This window comes from Numenius arquata, chromosome 8, assembly GCF_964106895.1.
Source record: "Numenius arquata chromosome 8, bNumArq3.hap1.1, whole genome shotgun sequence".
Classification (NCBI taxonomy): Eukaryota; Metazoa; Chordata; class Aves; order Charadriiformes; family Scolopacidae; genus Numenius; species Numenius arquata.
In genome coordinates, this window is record NC_133583.1 from 44,490,824 (window position 1) to 44,510,950 (window position 20,127).

Here is a 20,127-nt window from a genome sequence, read left to right on the forward strand (position 1 = left end):
TTCCTCAACATTGGAAGTCATATGTAAAAGTCCCGGTTAAATAAATACTCAAATTCAAAGCACTAAAACAATGTTGTAGATCTGCAGAACAAGTATCATCCACTGCCTTCCTGTAGCATAGACAACTTGCACTTCACTGGCATTCTAGTGACCAAAACCGCTTCCTGGTACCTACCAACACTAACTTTCGGAAAATACAAAGAAAGTCTGGCAAATCAAGCCTCACAGAAAAGGTAACAGAGACAGAAAACACAGTGAACACAGGAAGGGTAAAGGTAAAACCAGACAGACTTGTCCACTCTGACAAGAGAGTATTTTATACATTTCAACATCTCCAAGTGTAAACAATTGACTTTTCCAGAAGATAACAGGACAATAAGCTCACTTGAAGTTGTAAGAAATTTTCCTGTTTAAAGAAATGCAAGAACATAATTCTGCGTGCACATCATTTCATGAAAATAACTGTAGTGATGAAAATAAGTATACATACTATTTCCTGTTTGTACTTGCTTCTTGTTAGCACCAGGCAGACATTGTAATTTACTTTCTACAATCTGTTAACACAAAGAATTCTGCAAATGGTATTGAGCTGACTGTATCACTTTTACACGGATGTTCTTAGCATGCCTGAATAGACTCCAACAAACGAAGACCTCCTCCTGATTTTTTTTTCTTTTAATGATCATAGGTACCTTCTAAAAAAATTTAAAGAGAATACTTCTGAAACAAAAAACTTTGAACATGGAAATCACAACGTACCTTTCCATAATCCAAACATACAGTACAGCATCTGCAGCAAAGCAGAAGAATAGCTTTTCAAAATACTAATCACATAGCACCACACAGCGTCAACTTAAACTGTGAAAAGTTACTCTTTAAAGAAACAGCTGAACCTTCTAATAGAAGTATCTAACATTTCTCTCTGGTGTGGCTGAATGATCTACCACCTAATCCAGTGGAATACCCTCAAGACTGCCTAGATAAAGATGCAGGCCAATAAAAAGAGTAAGGTCATCAACAAAATAATTCCAGTTTCACAGAAATTAAGGTTAGATGATCCCTTATCAACAGCCAATCTCAGATCCAAAGTATTTTTTTAAATACAGTATATCTAATCAAGAGACAATGACATTCTGAAAATTGAAATATTGGACCTGAAAGAGCCCAACAATTTGCCTTAGTTTCACCTGCTCCCTATTACCTACAGACCCTGAGATGGCACAAAACTAATTAGGTTAAGAGTTGAATCAAATCATTTGAGGAAGAACACAACATACTGTCAAGATCCCTGCCACTGCAATTCAATTCTATCACAGTATAGTAAGTAGTGACCACTGTTGTCCATATGCCAGAAGTGGGGAAAAAATACAAAAACATTCACATGCAATAGAACTCTTCCAAAAAATGGTTTGAATCGTAGTTTTGAAATAAATTTTTAGTCGAACATTTTTAGCATGATTCATTAGTATCATGAATGATACTAAGATATGTTTTACAATCACAGGATACCTTCTGACATCCACTTCTGCTCAATACCCTCTTTACTCATCCAAGGTTCGTGTTATCTAGTATCAGCAGTCTTGCTGTAGAGCTATGCCAGTCCCTAAATCCTCAAATCACTGCCTTCAGGACATCACCACCTCCTCATTAACAGTGAACAACTTACTCATCTCTTCTAGACTCACTGCACTGCATTTACCTACATTATAATACACTCACATTTAAAAAGTTTTAACAGAGGATAAAAAAAGGTACAAAGAAGTGAAGAGGGAGGATCACTTGCATGATTTTCTGCTATAAGAAACTGGTGGCAGCAAATGAAATTTAAAAATAACCAGCTAAAAAATTGATTTGATCCTTTTTCACAAAACAGATAATTAAGTCCTGGAATTGCTCTGTGACAAGAAGTTACTACAATTTACATGGATTTAAGAAGAAATTGGTTAAATCCACTGATGAGAAACTCAAAGAATGTCGAACTCTAGTTCTTAAAGTCCCCACGCTGCAAACTAGTGAAGACGTATAAATAAACCAGAGGAGTACTTGTACTATTCCTTCCACATTTCCAAATGGGCAGTGACATACAGAATATTGGTTAGGTGGGACAGACGTATCTTTGACCTGACCTAACAAAAGGTGATCTCCTTCTATAACTGTTCCAGATTGGTAAGCAGTTAAACAATCATTTCAAGCACTGGCCTCCTGGTTCAGTCATTTTGTCAGCTGCAAACTTTACCAAAGATTTATAGATTTTACATTTCATGACCAGAGCTTGACAAAGATACTGCATGCAAATTAAGAAGTGCAGTATTTCTTCAGGTATTAAGCTTTTCTTCACTCTGAAAGTCTATTCTCCAGATAGGCTTTATCCTAAAAAGGGGCAAAACGTAGAAGCCAGTAAATATTCACTGAAGTGAACCAAAATAGAAGGATTTCAATTTTTGAGTGTAGTAGCTGAATAATAATCACTCTCGCGGCTTTAATCACTACAATCTCAAGGTAAATAGCTTATTAACTGACAAACCTCACAGACATCAAAATCCATATGCACTGGCCTCTTTCATACTTGATTCTTCTTCTACTAACTGAAGCAAGACAGATGGACGTGGAGCATTAAAAAAAGCTGTATGTGTGCAGAACAATTTCCTCTACCTGTAGCCTGCTCCCCATTCACTGTTACGTCAGCTCTGGCTGTCACCACTGGTGGAGATACACCAAAGTTGCCCTTCTATGCAAACTACTCAGACTAAATGTGAAATTGTTTCACATGCTGAGAGAACATGTGCTTAAGCACTAGAGAAAAAACACTAGGAGTTGTATTGCAGTGTCTCTAACCAAAAATTTGTAAGTGCAGTACTTCACTTAAGTTTAATAGTAACTGTTTATCAAAGAAACCTTTGAAGAAATACTGTATCTGTATATTTAAAAATACTACACATGAAAAAAGGAAAAAAAAAAAAAAGTAGTGAATCATGTTTGCTCCTAAATTTTAAAAATGAAAGAGTTAATCTCCAAACTGATGAAGGCACTGACAAAATATCTGAAACAAAGAGTTTGTTGAAGGAGTAAATCAGGTTTCGGTATCTGCAGCCTCTTGCATAAACACCGTGTGGATGAATAAGCTGTCAAACTGAAGTACAGAAACAAAATTGCAAAGAAGACTCCCACTTTTCATTTCTAGATCATACTTAAAGTCTACTGGGGTAGGAGAAAGGGGTAAAAAAAAATATTACCTCTAAAATAAAAAAAGAACAGGACACTAAAAGACGCGTTCAATTTACATATTAAAATGTTAATGTATATGTATTCCTTGAGATTAAAAAAAAAAAAAGCACACTATGTGATGGAGAGATCATTTAAAATAGCTGCAAAATAAATCTCAATAGCCAGCAAAGAAAAAGCAAGTTTTTCTTAGGAAGAGAACTAGGAAGTTAAACATATACTAGATAAGACTCAGAATCCCTTGGTACAAAGGACTCCATTTAAAAGAAAAAGCTTAAGGTCAGAGAACATTGGAATCTCATTAACAGCACAAAGGAAAAAAAAAATTTTCAATAGTGTTTTCAACGTGGAGCATATGAAAAGGCTAGGAAGATGAGAGAAAGAAGAACAATCTTGCAGTAATCAATAATAAATGAAAAAACAACAAACTTCAGTAAAATAAAAATAACCGTTAAACAATTTTTAAAAAAACCACAGAAGTATCGGCTTGAAACAAGCTAAATTTCTCTATATTTTAAATTCATAATCCAGAATGACTACAACAAGCTTAAGGATCCACTGTGCAACAGTAAGCAAGATTTCTTCCAGGAACATTACTTTTTTCATAACACCATGCCTGCTTTAAGATCACAACTTTGTCATTAGGTACAGAAGTTTTAACACATCAAGTCCCATGCAAAATAAGGAATCAATGCAATAATGTAGGTGAGTTCTAGGAATAGAAGCAAAAGCCATTTCCCCTTCCAGATTAAAAGGACAGTAGTTACAGTAATTAGAATATTAACATGAATAGTTAATATTACTGTTAATGATATTAATGGAATTTATTCTACAGGCTATATCATCTCCGTCTCAAACCAGGTCATCAGCAATGGGCAATGGTGGAATTACAACAATCACCAGCCATCCAATGAGAAGTGCTTCACACTGGCTGAAAGTTTCCAACAGAAGAACTTTGCCAAGAACTCAAATGAAAACTGGGCAAAGATGAAAACTCTCAACATGCATCCTCTATTGCCATCTACTGGACCCCTATAAAATAGCCTTTAGCCCACTGTACAGAATCAGTGGCACTGTACAGAATCAGGGTAAGACAAAGCTTTATTCATGCCTCACTGATGTACACACAATGCATAAACATTAATGTTAAATATTTCAAGCTGCATACGTCATAATTAAACTTGTTTTATAATTATGAACAATACAAAGCTTAATTACCACAATGAAAACTATTATTACAGAGGTACATGAAAGAAACAATTTAACTGTACAGCATACATTTGATTGGTTACCTCCCATAGGATGACCCTGGATTCACTTTAATACTACTGTCATCAGATATCAGAAAAGCAGGTTCTGGTTAATGGCTACACTGAACATTCCAGTAAGATACTTAAACTGCTACTTAAGAAAAACCTTTTCTACCAAAAATCTAAAGGAGATTTAATTAGAAATCAATACAGATGATTAAAAAACAGGGCCATAGCTTTAATTTCTTTCTTTTACTATGAAGATAAGTGCAAAATAGTATCATTGGCAAAAAAGCAAAGACTCAAGGAATGTATCATAAAAATGATCATACTGCAATCAAAGATGTGTCTGTAATCCAATGCGTTATTTCTGTTTCACAGCCAGCAAGAGTATCAAAGAGATACAACAGCCAACACTTATTTGATGACATCTGTAAATGAAGCTTGGGTACAGTTTATGGTAAAACTTTTATATCAACATCCTTTTAGTACTTGCTTGCATGCTGGCAAAAGATGTCAAATTATTTCTTGAGCCTTACTAAACTCATAACCTTAATCATCTTAAAAAACATATGTGCATTCCTTTTTGTTGCATCTATGTGATTTTTTCACAGTGTAAATAAAAAAATAACAAAAATAAAAATCAAGCAGTTTCGGGGTCTGTTTTTTTCATGTCTGCATAAAAGGGAAAACATCCTCTTTCTTTTCGATAGAAGTAGTAAGAATCAAATCCAGCAGTCCATAAGAAAATAAAATACTGATTTATGCAAAATGCATCATCACATGAAAAGTTTGTACTCCCCCCCATCCCCACTCCTTGAGCTCACAATTTTGATTTGGAACGTGCAGGAGTTCATGTTGACATGCCCAAGATGAAAATCAAGTCTCACTCCCAGCCAGTTACAACTCCTCCAGAAAACAACATGTGCAGTCAAACCATGTTACGTACTTTTAATAACCCGATTGTTTTTTTTGTTTTTTGTCAACACTGACTGTTCAGCCCCAACGCTTTTTACAGGTTAGACGTATTTATAGCTCATACCTGAGACTGACCCACTGGGCATGTTCACACCACAATGCATGGGGGTATCTGGGAATCTCCAATCTCTGTCTTCAGCTGGAGAGGATGGGTCAGTGAGAATGACTTAGTGCTTAGCAAGAGCCGGAGGGGAGAGACAGGGAGCCGCAACAAGAGGCGGCTCTCTCTCCTGTCGGATCTCCAGTCTCCTGACACGACCCCCTCACGGAGCTCGCCCCGAGCTCCCCCCGTTTCTGCCCCCGCCGCCCCCGCCCGCCACCTCCCCCTCGCCCCCCGCTCGCCCCGCGCCCCAGGGCGCCTCGCCCCGCCGAGGGCCGCCCCCGCTCGCGCCGCCCGCCCGCCCACGCCGCCCCTCCTCCCGCGCAGCCCTCCCGCCGCCGGCCGCCGCCGCAGCTCCCCCGACCCGGGAGGGGCGGCAAGGAAGTGGATGAGGGAGAGGGCTCCGTCCTGCGCGGAACAAAGCGCCCGCTGCCATTTTGAGACGCGGCCAGGCCCCGCGGCGGCAGCGGTGGCGGCAGCGGCGGCCGGGCCCTACCCTTGCTCTGGGGGTGCGCCCTCACCTTCCCCGTAGTCCATGGCGGCGGCGGGCCCTACTCCTCCAGACGACTGACGGCCGCGGCAGCCCAGCGGTGCCTCCGGCTTCCCTCAATGGCGCCTTCCACCACAACGAGGGGAGGCGGGGGTTGCGCGCGGCAGCGGGGGCACGGCGGGCGGCGATTGGCCCGGGCGCCGCGTCACGTGAGCAGGCCGACCTGCAAGGAGAAGGGGCCCGGGACCGGCGGCGCCGCCGCGTACAGCGCGGGCGCAGGGTGCCCGGATCGGCTGGGTCACGAGGGAGGCTGCGCGGCAGCCATGTTGGGCTCTGGCAGGCGCCATTTTGCGTCCTGGCAGCGGGCCCTGTCACGCTTGCAGCTGCGCCAGGATTAGCAGTGGCGAAACATCCACGCCTTTACGGTCCTACACACGCTCCCTTGGGCCCCGGTGAAGTGGCCGCTGCAGAAAACACTCCCTTCCGTGCCTCAGTACCAAAATCTGCCCTTATGTAGAGCTGAAAGTCAGGCAATACCTCGTGGGAGCAAGGCCTAGGTGGTTTCCCTGCAGCTCCAGACCCCCGGGCCCAAGGAGCTCTGTCCCATGGTCCTGCCTGCTGCGGCTGCTCTGTTGTGCAAACCAAATGGTTTTGCAAAAAAACCCCACCTATTTAAGCAATGCCACCCCTGTAATGCCCCCTTGTATCAACCTAACATATTAAAGCACCAGTTTATCTGTCAATCCCAAGATAAAGTATTTCAGCATCTGTTACAGGCTGCATTGAAACACTGAAACAGGCTAACAGTAAATACAGACTTCCATGTTAAGTTAGTTGTAATATAGCACTGTGCTTCTCTATGCAGCCAAAGATTTGAGGAAGAAACAGACTTTGCCCCAGACAAATCATCATGGGAAGGGAAGGAGGGAGGAGATCTGGTACAGAAAACCTGGGAATATGTCTCTGAGGACCAGCTGTGGGTGAACCTTCAGGCTGTAAGGGCAGGCAAAGCCACTGTCCTGGGGTTGGTTTTTTTTTTTTTGTCGTGGATACAGGGTGTCTTTAGGTCTTGGATGGCTGACAGGATGGCATCAAAAACTACCAATTTCTTCCCATCTGAAAAGTAATAAAAGCCCTATTGCAGGAAAGGAAGGTTTAACTCACCCAGGTCCAGAATTCAAGTTTTGAATCAAACTAAAACCTAAGTCTGGCAGAGCAGACAGTTTCCCTCCCCGAGCTCTGGATGGCAGCAGATGCGAATGTACTTGAACCACAGACTTTGGCTGCAGCAGAGGGAAGAGGTCTGCAACCGGCAGCTTTCCCTGATGGAAAGCTTTTCCCTCCTCCGGTAGCTCTCAGCTCCCTTCTCTCCCCAGCATCACAGGAGAAATACATGCAGAGAGAACAGTTATTCTCCCCCGCAAGAGGGAAGGTTTCCTTAGGCTTCACCGCTGACTTCTAAGCCAAAGATATATGACGCTTGGGCAGAGCAGTGATTTCAAGGTCCAAATAGTCTGCATACAGGCTTGTTTGTGCTCCCAACCCCTCTACACAAGCACCCTTTTGCAGACCAGACAAGTTTCTTGCATTGAACATGGGAGTTGCACAATAGGCGTTTTCCTATATAGTCGGGGCTGTATGCCTCATCTTTGCACCACAGCAGCTTCTTTTCTGCAGCCTTTTTTGCATTGCTGGGTGCAGCGCTGCTCAACCTGATCTGTAGCCTCGTGCTTGTGAACGGGAGCAAGCAGCAGCATCACGCTGCCCCGCAGATGGGAGCAGACCAGCATGTGGGCTGTACAGTCAGAGGGGCTGCTGATAGAAGGCATTTGTCATTGCGAGTTCCATGGGCCAGCTGCCTCAGCAAGCCTGCCTCGGGCCTGCCACCACTTCACCACAACCTGGCACAGATGTCGTCTCTTCTCAAAAAAAAAAAACCATATTTGAAGATTTTTGCCATGCAAGAAAACACATGGGCACAGCTCTATGCATTTTGCTGTCTGCAAAATAAAAAATGTGAGGAATTAAAAAACAGCACATATGTGCAGAGAATCCAAAGGCTATCCTAGGTAACAATTCAATACATATGTGGTAGGAATAAACTGATTTTCCCAGGTGGTCTGAAACATGCAGCAGTCAAAATTGTAAAGTATCATCTCTGCTTGAGGAATTCAATGCATGCTGTAGGATGAATTGCTGAGGAATGCACTAGGTGCCTTCTCACCCCTTTCCAATGCATCTGGCTGGGCCAAATGCGACAGCCAGTGAAAATGCTATTGAATAAGCAGCTCTGAAGGGAGGAAATCATGCAGAATAGATAGATTTGTGATCACTGTAAGAATATCTGGCTAATAGTTATTCAAAATAAACACAAAGCTCCAGAAAACCTGATTCATCTGAATCAGCTGCCCCTAAGACTATCAAAGGTGAATGATTTAGCAGTTGCCCTGGTGCAAAACATCTGAATCAGCTACTCCTAAGACTATCAAAGGTGAATGATTTAGCTGTTTCCCTGGTGCAAAACCTACTGAGGGATTCAACAAATGAAACTCTCTGGTAGGTTATGCCTACCTAAGGGGACTGTTGCATGAAGTAGAACAGGATCTATAACGAGGTGTCTGAGAAGGAAACTCTGGGATTGAATAGGAGACCATTAAGGTGATACAGGATTATTATGAGATGTTTGGGGTAAAGGCAGAAGTTAAGAAAGGGAGGAACAAGGGTAGATCAGGGAAGAACAAAAAGATAGAGGTGGGTTGGAAAGGGGGAGTAAAAAGGACAGTTAGCATGTAAGCAGGCTGCTGGTCAGTATGTTATTCTGGCTGAGCCCTGTGACAGATTGCCTCTGTCTGTCCTATCTTCTTTTTAAATTCTGACTATTTTCCATGTGAGTGTGTTCTCTGTTCTGTGTCTGCGCATGTGATCTGCTCATGAACTCCAAGCCAGACTAGCTGATGAGTCGAATGAGCAGTCTGGGAGACAGGTACTGGGGAGATCGGTGAAGGGAGGTTTCCCTGAGCACACAACCTTAGAACCAAGATCGGGCTGTGCATGCTGCCTGCATGCATGGTATGGGTCTCTATATAAAGACCCAGACTGAGCATGGGCAGAAGCAGGACCAAGGCAGCTAACGCTTCTCAGTTGTGATAATCAGGACTTGATGCCAAAAAAAGGCATCTTTTTTCTTAATCTCTCCACTATTTTCCTAAAGCACATATGTTCTGTGACTAATCCATCAGCATATTTACTCAGAGCATACTAGACTACCAAGAGTCACAGCATTAAGCCTCTATGTTTTGTCATATTAAAAATCTGACTTCAAAAGGTTAGAAGCAGCCCTTGAAGAAACCAGTGATCGTTGACATCAGCAGAGAGATTCATACAGACTTCATGAAGTTCTGAATTGGGCCCAGGCACATCATGGCAAGGTTACTTATCATTTCTATGCAACCCCCAGTGTTACTATGAGAATTACTGCTATCCTGTGTGTCGTTTCACCATCTGAGGAAGTTATTGACAACAGAGGTAGTTGTTATGGGGACAGCAGCCAGTCAAAAAAAACAGGGTGCGTGACAAAGAGAACATCTGATTATGAAAAATTTGTTCTCATACCAACAAGCACTTCAGGCACTAGCCAGAAGAGGAGATGCTTTCACATGCAGCCATGCAAACACACAGATATCGTTGGGCTTTTAAAGTTACTGCCCCAGAACCAGAAGCTCAGGGAGAAGAAACTGGATCTGGGGGCAGACAAAGGCTACAGCAGGTATAACATACAATTTTTTGGATTCAATACAAACAGGTCAGCAAAAGCGTATTATTTTAGACTTAATTATGATCAATGGGCCACTGTTGGTTTCAGGCTTTTTAAGACAAAGGCTCCTTCTTTCCTCCCTGCAGGACTCCAAAAAGGGAAAAATCTAAGCTAAGCAAAGCAAAACAAAATGGAGACATAAGAAGAGAAGGGGAACAGACCATTATTGTAGTTTCATTCTCAGTGATCCAAAACATGAATGTTTCAGTTCAGTGTAGAATCTCCCTTTGTAATCCCATTCTGCTTTTGAATTCATGTTCTGCTGCTTCCTTGGGTTTGTTTTCTCGGGTTTTTTGTAAATTCTTCAGAGCAGTACAGGGATAAGAGAACAATCAGTGATTTCTCCAAGCACACACAGCAGCAACGGTTATTGTGAAATACAATGCGTCAGTATTTCGGTACTGTAACTACCCACACCCTCTCTTTCTCTTTCCAAGTGCTGTGTTTTCTTCTACCCTTTCATTTAAAGCATTGTCTAAAACCTGAAGAAATTCTGTAAAATGACTATCAGTTGCTGCTAGCAGTGGTTAGCAACCAGTTACTAGCAACTGTGGAGGCCTAACATTAGCATACAACATAACACTAGCACACAACATAACACTAGCAAATCTTCTATATTTCATTGCAGTGGAGTTGATCTAAATCTCATCAACAATAAGGGGGGGGGGCTCTTCTGGCCTTTAATGAAAGCTCTCTGTCTCATAACTGTTTAGAGCAGGTGTGATTGACATAAATCTGTTAAAACAGATTCACGGCAGTGGAATATATATATTAATTTTTAACATACATCTCCACTGACACCTGACATTTTCAAGAGGTGGCTTTCTTTGCATTTTAGGATGATGGAGAGTGGGGCAGAAACATGAAAATTGCATTGATTCTTTCTAGTACATGAAATTTAATTTCCTTTGTTTCTTCTTAGATATTAACATAGAAGCAGATCCTTCCGTCTGAGCCTTGCAGAAGAACCATGGTAACCATACAGAGCCACATTGATTTCATTGGGCTCTTATGTATGTCATCACAGCATAAGTCAGAACCATAATATGGTATTTCCAAAGCTGAAATATTATGGCCTCTGTATGTATAAATCATACAACACAAGCGTAAAAAACACCCTAAAATTCAGCAGAAGAGAGTGGAAACATCCTAATGCAGAAATATGCTAATCATGTTATCCTTTCCTACAGGAAAAAAAATGACTTAGAAGTCAACCACACTTAACAAACTTCATATAGCCCCTTTTACTGGCAAGACTAGAAGCTTTCTAATGTGCCATAGCACAGACCTGATAGAGCTCACATGCTGCTATGGCTACACTGGAGCCCCATCAGCATCCCACAAGCAGCAGTGGGAACTCAACAGAAAGAGTAATTGCTATAACTTTTGGGTCTCAGTTGAACACAGAAATGAGGGTACCAGAACCCATTTCAGGCTTTGGTTTGGTTTTGGCATGACTTCTAACTGCTGGTTGTTTGGGAATAGAGAGGATATCGGCTTCATTATCACACATCCCTAGAGGAAAAAGAATCCTTACAGAGCAACTTATTAGTAATTGGCAAATTATCAGTGAAGTGCCTTACTCTTCTTGCATGCAAATACTTACGAGCAATTATGCTTATGCTTTTTAGATGTACAACTTAGTTTTACTTTACACTCCTTGGAGGCCAGCTCTAGTTATTATCTAATCTTGTAGGGTCCTGCACCTGGGGAGGAAGAATGCCAGACACCAATATAGATTAGGGATGGACCTGCTGGAAAGCACTTCTGAGGAGAAGCATCTGGGGGTCCTGGTAGATAGTAAACTATCCATGAGCCAGCAATGTGCCCTTGTCACCAAGAGGGCAAATGGAATTCTGGGCTGCATAGCGAGAGTGTGGCCAGTAGGTCGAGGGAGGTCATTCTCCCCCTCTACTCTGCACTGGTGAGGCCACAACTGGAATACTGCATCCAGTTCTGGGCTCCCCAGTTCAAGAGAGACAGGGAACTACTGGAAAGAGTCCAGCGTAGGGCAACAAAGCTGATTAAGGGATTAGAGCATCTCCCTTATGAAGAAAGGCTGAGAGAGCTGGGACTCTTTAGCCTGGAGACGAGAAGGCTGAGGGGAGTCCTTATTAATACTTTTAAGTATCTAAAGGGTGGGTTGAAGGAGGATGGAGCGGGACTCCTTTCAGTGGTTCCCAGTGACAGGACGAGGGACAACGGGTACAAGCTGGAACATAGGAAGTTCCGTTCAAATATGAGGAAGAACTTCTTTACGGTGAGGGTGACAGAGCACGGGAACAGGCTGCCCAGGGAGGTTGTGGAGTCCCCTTCTCTGGAGATTTTCAAGACCCACCTGGATGCAGTCCCGAGCAACGTGCTCTAGGCAATCCTGCCTTAGCAGGGGAGTTGGACTAGATGATCTCTAGAGGTCCCTTCCAACTCTGACAATTCCATGGTTCCGTGAAATTGCCGCTGGAGGCGCGTAGGACTCTGGTTGGGCTGTTTGCCCTATAGCCTCCACACTGGGCAAGTCAGAGCTGCGTAAGTGCCCTAAGCAAAGACAGAACTGGACTTGTCATTGCTCATTGCCCTTTCACTGTCAGTCAGCCCACTGACGTCCTTTAGCATTTCTTTCAGTTGCCTCTTGCACGCCCATTTGCTGCCACGTTAGAGATGTCTGTGCCATACCCCCTTGCCTAACATCCCCTGCCCTTCAAAAAAAAAAAAACAAAACAAAAAACCACCAACAAAAAACCAATCAACCAAGGCATATAACTAACACACACATATTAATTGCCAATATTCAACCCCTCCTATATAGATACTTATGTACCAGAAAGGGCACAAACCCAGTTCCCTCACAAGAAACTTTGCATTTAAGTAGATTTTTTGCCCATGCCCTCTCTCACATATACAGAGTAGCTGAAACAGCAACGTGCCATTCACAGCAAGAGTTTATTCACACTGTTTTCTTAGAAAGTTTGGCCAGTGCATATACATTTGAAACACTTTTTAGATAGAAGCAGCATGTATGAGAAATTGTGAGGTTCTGAGGTAAAAAACATGAAGATAAATAACACTTGCAGCACACAGCAGCAGTCACGCAGCTTATCAGAGAGTATAAAGGCATGTTTATGTACATGCTCCTTTAAAATAAAAGTCACCACTAACTAGGATACTGTTACTCTGACTGAAGACGAGAATGTCAAACAGAAAGATGTGAAAAAGCATGTCATCTTCTAGGGAAAAAATAAATAACTGGGTGATTTTTTTCATACAGCTCAAGTGGCTGAGGACTTTTAAGGCCAAAGATCTTGGTCTCTAGTCTGCCTTGTGACTATGGTTTGTACAGACAAATCCACGGGCTTGCTATAGAAAGAAAGAGAGAAGCCTGAAGAGGAGAGTCCCAGCTGGGAAGGGACCTACTCCACCCAATTTCCCATGGAGCTGGGGGGCTCTTCAGAAACAGAAGAAAACCTCTTCATTCAGAAACATCCCTGCCGTAGGAGCAGAAGAGAATGCATAGCATGCTGCTGTGTCCGTTCTAATGTCTGGCCTTCTCTCTCTGTGTAGTTTGCAGGATACAGTAGCATATTTGTTACCGCCTTTGTAAGGAAATGGGTAGAAGAGGGCATGTCTCCTTTTCTTCCATGCTGCAGGAGGCTTAGAAGAGTTTAGGATGGTGGGCTTCCTACAGGAAATGTTTACAGAGGCAGGAGGCTGCCCGTGCTCCTGTGCCTCCATCCTCAAAACTGCCACAAACTCACAGAAAGTTTAAAAATAAGTAAAAAAAAGAGGAAGAAAGTAAAAAAAAATTTATTTGCACTTGCATGCCACTTTCTGAGCCTTTGCTCTTGGGCTTTATTCTTGAACTTTTCTGTGTGACGCTGAGCAACATTTTTCTCATTTTAAATAGCAATAAAAAAAATAAATTAAAAGCTCGGGTTTCTGTGCTGTCTAGAGTCAGACTGCAGAGGTGTATAGCAAACACTAGCTGTTACAAGATTTGTGATAAAATCACCAGAATGTCAACATACGGGTTGACATAACATTTCAGACTTTTTTTTTCCTGCATTTCCAAAGTAGCTCATTCTAGGAACAATTTCCACATGGCCTGATATGTCTTGCCATGAGATTTGTCAGCAATTTTTTCCTTAAATTGTCTTATGTTGGTGAGTATCACCAAAGGAGCTGGTCTGCAGAAGGTATTTTCCTATAGCGCATGAAAGGAAAATTGTCATCTGATTTTGCTAGATTTATCATACAGTGTGCACACCATGGCACATAAACTTTCATGTAACAGTTTATTTCCAGGTTGCTGACATTTTATAGGGGAATTGCTGCATAGTTTTGTGAAAACAAGGAACATATGCAGAATCCTTTAAAATGTATAAGAGAAGAAAATAGATACATCCTCTTTCTCACACTGCATACATGCTACTTCCCTTGCACTTCAAGGATGACAAATTTCAGCAAATATTTTACCATTCAAGGCTCATAAAACCTGCATATGCTACACATGTTTCTATATCAGGTTTGTGCATGTAGTGTGTGTTTAGTACAATCTGAAAAATCAATGCTGAAAATAATGCTTTTCTGTGCTTTCCATTTGTTGTGCTTTGAATTAATCTGCACTGAGGAGCCTCACATCCAAACATTGTTGTTAATGTGAAACATCTGATGATTACACACTCTGTTAGCTCAATAATTGTGCTCTTAACCTTCCTTGGAGCCTTGGTCTGGAGACGGGGTAGGTTTACTCACTGCAAAAGGTGGGTGCTGTGCCACCCACCACCAACCTCCCACACATGTCAGCAGCCAGGGCAGCAGCTCCCAGCATGGCAGGGAGACGAGTGACTCTGCACCAAGGGATGTCTCGCATCCCCCCAACTCTGTCCTGGGAAGCTTCACTCTGAGGTCTGAAAAATTACTTCTGCCCTGGTAATTCTGCCTGCTCCACTCCCCAGCGTGGCTCTGCCTCACCAGGAGACAGCTGCTTCTGCTGAGCCCAAAGCAGCTCATCCCAAAAAAGACAGAGAGCATCTGCTTAGTATCAGCCTTTGCTTCCTCCTCCTTCTCTTTGTTTGCACTTGTTACTCTGGGTCTCAAGTCCTGGCACGAATGTAGAGATGCTCTCCAGTGCCTGAGCACATTTATCAGTGTGGGGATCGCAGTTTCCGTCAAGATTTCCTCAACGATACTTGAGAGCACTTTGAAAACAGCACTGGCTGCCTCTCAAAAATCCCAGTGAAACGTGGATTTCACTCAATGCTATGCTGCAGGGTCACATACCTCCTGGGCACACCATTCCCACCAGCCTCATCATCTGTGCTCCCAATCCAGCAGCACTTTAAGTGCAGATAACCTCATCTAACTGTAGTTATGGATCTTAATACAGATACACAACGTAGTTTTTTTGCACAGGTGCACACCTCTCCCTTTTTGAGGGCTTCTAAAAATCTTGTCCTTTCATCCATTTTATGTGCAGCCACACAAACAGCTGAATCAGCTCTCCTGAAAGGACCTTCTGAGGAAGGCAGAAGTGAGCATAGGGAGGAGTGGGAGGCTTCAAAGGCAGTTTCTCTCACCTATTTTTGCTACCAAGGTACATGTAACCTCAACTCCCACCAGGTAAATGGGTTCACCCCCTTCACCACTGAGATTCCCCCCAACAAAGCCCAGGAGTATCTTAGGGAGCTATGAGAGGGAGCAGTGAAAATGTGTGTTTCTCCCTTCTAAGGCATTCCAGGACAGAAAGGTCAAATCAGGATTCAAACAAAAAAGAAGTACATACGTTTCTCCTTCCTGTCGATATTTACCACCCAGCCCAGTCACCTCCAGCCATGGGCAGTGGTGAACCAGATTTGTTCTGGGCTCCGACCCAAATCTTTCCTGTGGCTGAGGTATGCCTTTCTTGCTCTCTCTCCTTTCCGAGTTATGTCTCCAACAACTACAAGCAAGCTAGCAGAGGGCTACCAGTGTGAGGGATGTGTACTTATGTATTTTTCCATGATACACAAAAATCAAATGCAAACACGTAAGCCTAGCATAATGTTAGGCCCAGATACCCAGGGACAGCTTCCGAGCACCAGGATTAGCGCTCCATGAAGCAATCAGTCTGCCTTTGTCTCCTGCCGCATTCCTGCATGCAAAATACCAGGGTTTGGAAATGGATAAAGCCTGAAACTGGCCCCAAGCGCTGTGGTTGCCCAGCTCACACCCACGTACAATGGCCAGCTCAAGCTCTGTGTGGTTCAGAGACCTCATGTGAGACAGCTGCCCCAGGAACTGACGTGGGCTAGACTGCCTCTAGCTTTCTCCTTGTATTAAGTATAAGGAATTTTTCCTGTGTTGTGCTTGTTCAGTGGAATTCAGATGCAGAGCCAAAGATTGCTCCACTACTGCTTTAGAAAAGTGTGATTCATCAGATGGCATTTGCAAGGAACCATCCCAGTCCCTGTCCCCTGGAAAACCCCTGGCTAAGCCAGCGAAACTCTCTGATGGCAGTGCTTGTACAGGTGGGGGTTCCACTCAGGCAGGGCGTTCCTAGCAGACACTCATACCCTTATATTGCCTTTTGTGTGTATGACTGCAAACACTATTAATTTACTCCTCTAGAACAGGCTTTCAGTACTTCAGAAAAATAAAATGGTTTTCATGTTATTTCTGGAAGCTTACATAATTTTTTTCCACTTTCTCCTTTCCTCTGGGCAACGCCTCCCCTTCGCATAATTTCATTAAGATGTATAAACCCTCCAAGATATATACCAGAGGAAGGAGAGTGAAAGCAGCAATCACAGAAAAAAAATCCAAAATACCACTTTCCATCCAAGTTACACAAAAAATTGCAAAATTTCTTGGCACCAGAAGCGTGGGGAATCAGAGCCACCTGCTAGCAAGTGAAGGTGGGGTTCCTGTGTGCGCACAGTCAGGGCTGCACCGGCAACATTAGGGAAGGTATTTTTACAGACACTTGAAGTAGAGTCTCAACTCTTACTGACATCCATGCCACTGCTAGTCAGACCAGCCAAGTTAAAGGCAGCACTGGAACATCACCCAGCGCTGTGATCATACCCTCCCTTGGTGTGTACCCTCAAGTGTACCTTAAGTGGAAAGGTCAGAGATCCCCACGTGTTTATTTAAAACACAGAAACCAGACTGCTGTTAAACACGGGACAGGGTCACTTAGGACATCAGCTGTAGGATGTGGGGTTTTGAATCAGAGCTTCACGTCTCCTCAGATTATGCTCACCCAAGCATCTGACTAAGGATAGGGAAAAAGAAAATTAAAGTTGTTTATGAAGTCCTGCAGCCCTGTCAGGCCTGATTCCTTCAGCAAATTAAAGAAACTTGTAAACTGACCACAACAATCAAGGTAGTGTCTCACCTGCCCAGGATTCATCCAGCCTAGTGAGGGCTGTGCCAGAGCAACTGTCTCTGCATGGACCTTCACCATTTCCCTCCCCAAAGATGATACACAAGCTGTCCATTTAAAGCCACTTCCCAGATGCTCTAAGTCACAAGAAAAGCAAAGCTATGTATCAGCAACCGTGGATATGGTTTGTCAATTCGAGCTCTCAGATTAAATCGATACTCTCACCATCTAACTGCTGCATGGGAAATGAAAATGAATTGATGGTCTTGGATCTCTTCCCAGCAGGCTAGTGCCCACTTCTCAACGCCACCAGAAGGAATAGCGCTGGCTGGCTCTCCTCCTGAGGCTTCAGCAAAACATGCAGAGCAGATACAAGGAGCGACCTGCTCCCTCGGCTTTACGCCTGCTCCCTGCCTGCTTCTGGGTCTGGGCACCAGGGCAGGGCTGACCAGCCAGGCGCTCGCTGCTATTTCCCTGGCTGAACCAGATCGGCAAAGAGGGGGACAACGTAAAGCTTGGAAATTTTTCAGCCACAAGCACGTTTCTTTGAGTGTTACTCATGTCCTTGTAAACATTTATCCCCAAATGGCATCTGAAGATCCACGTTCTATACTGTATCTGTATTTGCTCTTGGCATGCCTCGGACAGTGAAAATCAATAAAGGCAGTTTCACTTGCAGGAGTTTAAAGCTGTGGTGTTTGCCCAGTAAACATCCCAGACACAGTCTTTCATTGCTAAAGAGGACTGCACCAAAGTAAAAATATCGCAGGTGCTTCTCCTGATCTCATAGCTTGTGAAAGGATATTCTTACAGAAGCTGAAGGCTGGATTGTGCAGCCCTTAGAGCACTGAGCACTCACCTGCACAACCAGCCCATTGAGAAAGTCTGGCACAGAAATGTTCCCCACAAGTCTGTGGTTTCAATAAACCAGCAAATTAGTTAATGAAGGATGGCAGCATCTCCAAAACGGCTAAGGTCTCAGCCCGGAATTTTAGAGGGTGCGTTTTTCTGATAAAGTTAGCATAAAAGTACAGTAAAACCCTTTCAGGAAGAAAACTGAAAAAAAAAAAAAAAAGTCCCCACATATTGATAGGCTGCTGCAGTAGAATGATTCTTCCAAACAAGTGGAAGTTTTGCATCAGATTTTATTAGGGAGGAAGAATTTAGCCAGATTTTTTACTGTTTCAAATTGGCAGCAAAAAAGAAGAAAAAGCGTTCACCCGAGTGATTCATTTCAGCAGCTCCGGGACAGCCTGTAGTTTCTTACAGGGAAACAATTTGGATTCAGAAACATATAAAAGACCACTCCAAATGCCCTATGTCCTTTAAAAATGATGTTGTAGGCCACTGTCAGCCTGACTGTGACAAAAAAAAAATTCTGCCAGCAAAAAAAGCAAACTCAAAAACCAAACAAAACCCAAGCCACAGGGAAGAGAAAATGAAGACTGCAGAGACTGTTGTCAAACTTTTAGCAGGTTGTAATTGGAGCTGCCCCGCACAATGGCTCGGGTGTGCAATTCTCAAAAGAGGCATCTAGAAAAAACAAGCTAAGAATTGTTTTGGATGTGAAGCCAAAGGAATTGAGAATAAATGTTTTGGGAACAGAAAAAAGTCCATTAAGAGGAGGCAGGGCAGAAAGAGTTCACCTCTATCCCAGCAAGCGATCAAGCTCTGAGAAGCATCCTCCAGGTTTTTTGGAGGATGGATTCACGGGAGCTCATTTAACCCTGCCCTGTATATGACAGAGCTTCAGATGCCGAGCAGTGGAGTGGCAGAACAGCCCTGCAAACAGTCATCACGCCTAACTGCAGGATTTCTTTGCTTTTTGTGATGTGTTGGGACCAGTTCCAAACTCCTCGTAATCATCACATTAATCTCACAAGCTGGGCCTGACTTCAACCCTGCAATGTTAGAGAGAGGAGATTTCCACCAGCCTGGCCTTTGACAGCCATTTAGCCACTGCTAAAAGTGTTCTCACTGTGAGAACTCATGGAAGGAACCAAGAGCTGTCTCTCCAAACATGGCATCTGCTCCAGGAGAGAGCGAGAGCCGCCCTGGTCTGCTTAGGCTGGAAACACATTTGCATTTAAAACAGCTCTAAAGAGCTCCAAAAAGCCTGGGTTGCTCTGCCCAAAATGCAGCACAGACCCCCAGCAACCCCCGGCACGCAGGCGAGGTGGAGGAACCCCATCTGGGGCCTTTTGTGGCCTGGAGAGACACCAAATCAGCAAAAGCCAAGCACCAACCGGTCATCCCTTCCTCTCCTCTGGGTGTCACACCAAGGGCATATCCCTGTCTTTGGCACAAATTGGGGAGGACAGGGAATATCTGGCAGTCCTTCATTCCTCTGTGTGAGCACGTGTGGGACTCAAATATCCTCTGCCAGCAGCGTCTGAAGCCTTGTCTCCTGTACAGGAGCCCACGCTGTGGCCAGCCTCTGAAGGCTGTACAAGCTCAGACTGCACAGGAACTAGCAAACAACGGGACATCTTGCACAGGGCAGCAAGGAGAGGGGCTGCTGCCAGCAAGGACCCCCAGAGAAGGACAAAGGCGAGCAGCTGGAGCACATATCAAGGTCTGGGCCTGTTTGTGTGACACAACCAAGGAAGCACCTATCAACCAAAGGCTGTAGCTCACACCAAGGAGCAATGCCTCTTCCCTTCAAGCAGATGGTGCCTCTGTGCCCAGACACCACCACAGCCTGGTCTGGAAAAACCAAAAGGGGTATGTGCTGTGGAGGATGGACAAAAGCAAGGCAGAGAAGGACACAGAAATTGTGTTTTCTATCACAGAAAGTCATCCTAAGGAGCCTGTAATAAAGCTGCCATGGTGGAGGAATCGAAGCCATGCCCATGGCGAGCAGCCACGCTGACATGCACCGGGGCATAAGCAATGCTGAAGCTGTGGTGCATC

General features: G+C 43.7%; 1 protein-coding gene across 1 annotated transcript in view; it reads right to left on the reverse strand.

The window, feature by feature from the left end:
- ZNF326 (zinc finger protein 326) overlaps positions 1-6,176 on the reverse strand; it is a 30,225-nt gene extending 24,049 nt beyond the window's left edge. Inside the window, exons 1-2 of the mRNA XM_074151474.1 lie at positions 6,072-6,176; positions 5,515-5,589 (exon numbers count right to left, since the gene is read on the reverse strand). Of these exons, the coding sequence (XP_074007575.1) occupies positions 5,515-5,589; positions 6,072-6,087 (91 nt within the window). The 5' untranslated portion in view covers positions 6,088-6,176. The remainder of the gene's footprint in view (positions 1-5,514; positions 5,590-6,071) is intronic.
- Between the last annotated feature and the right edge of the window lie 13,951 nt (positions 6,177-20,127).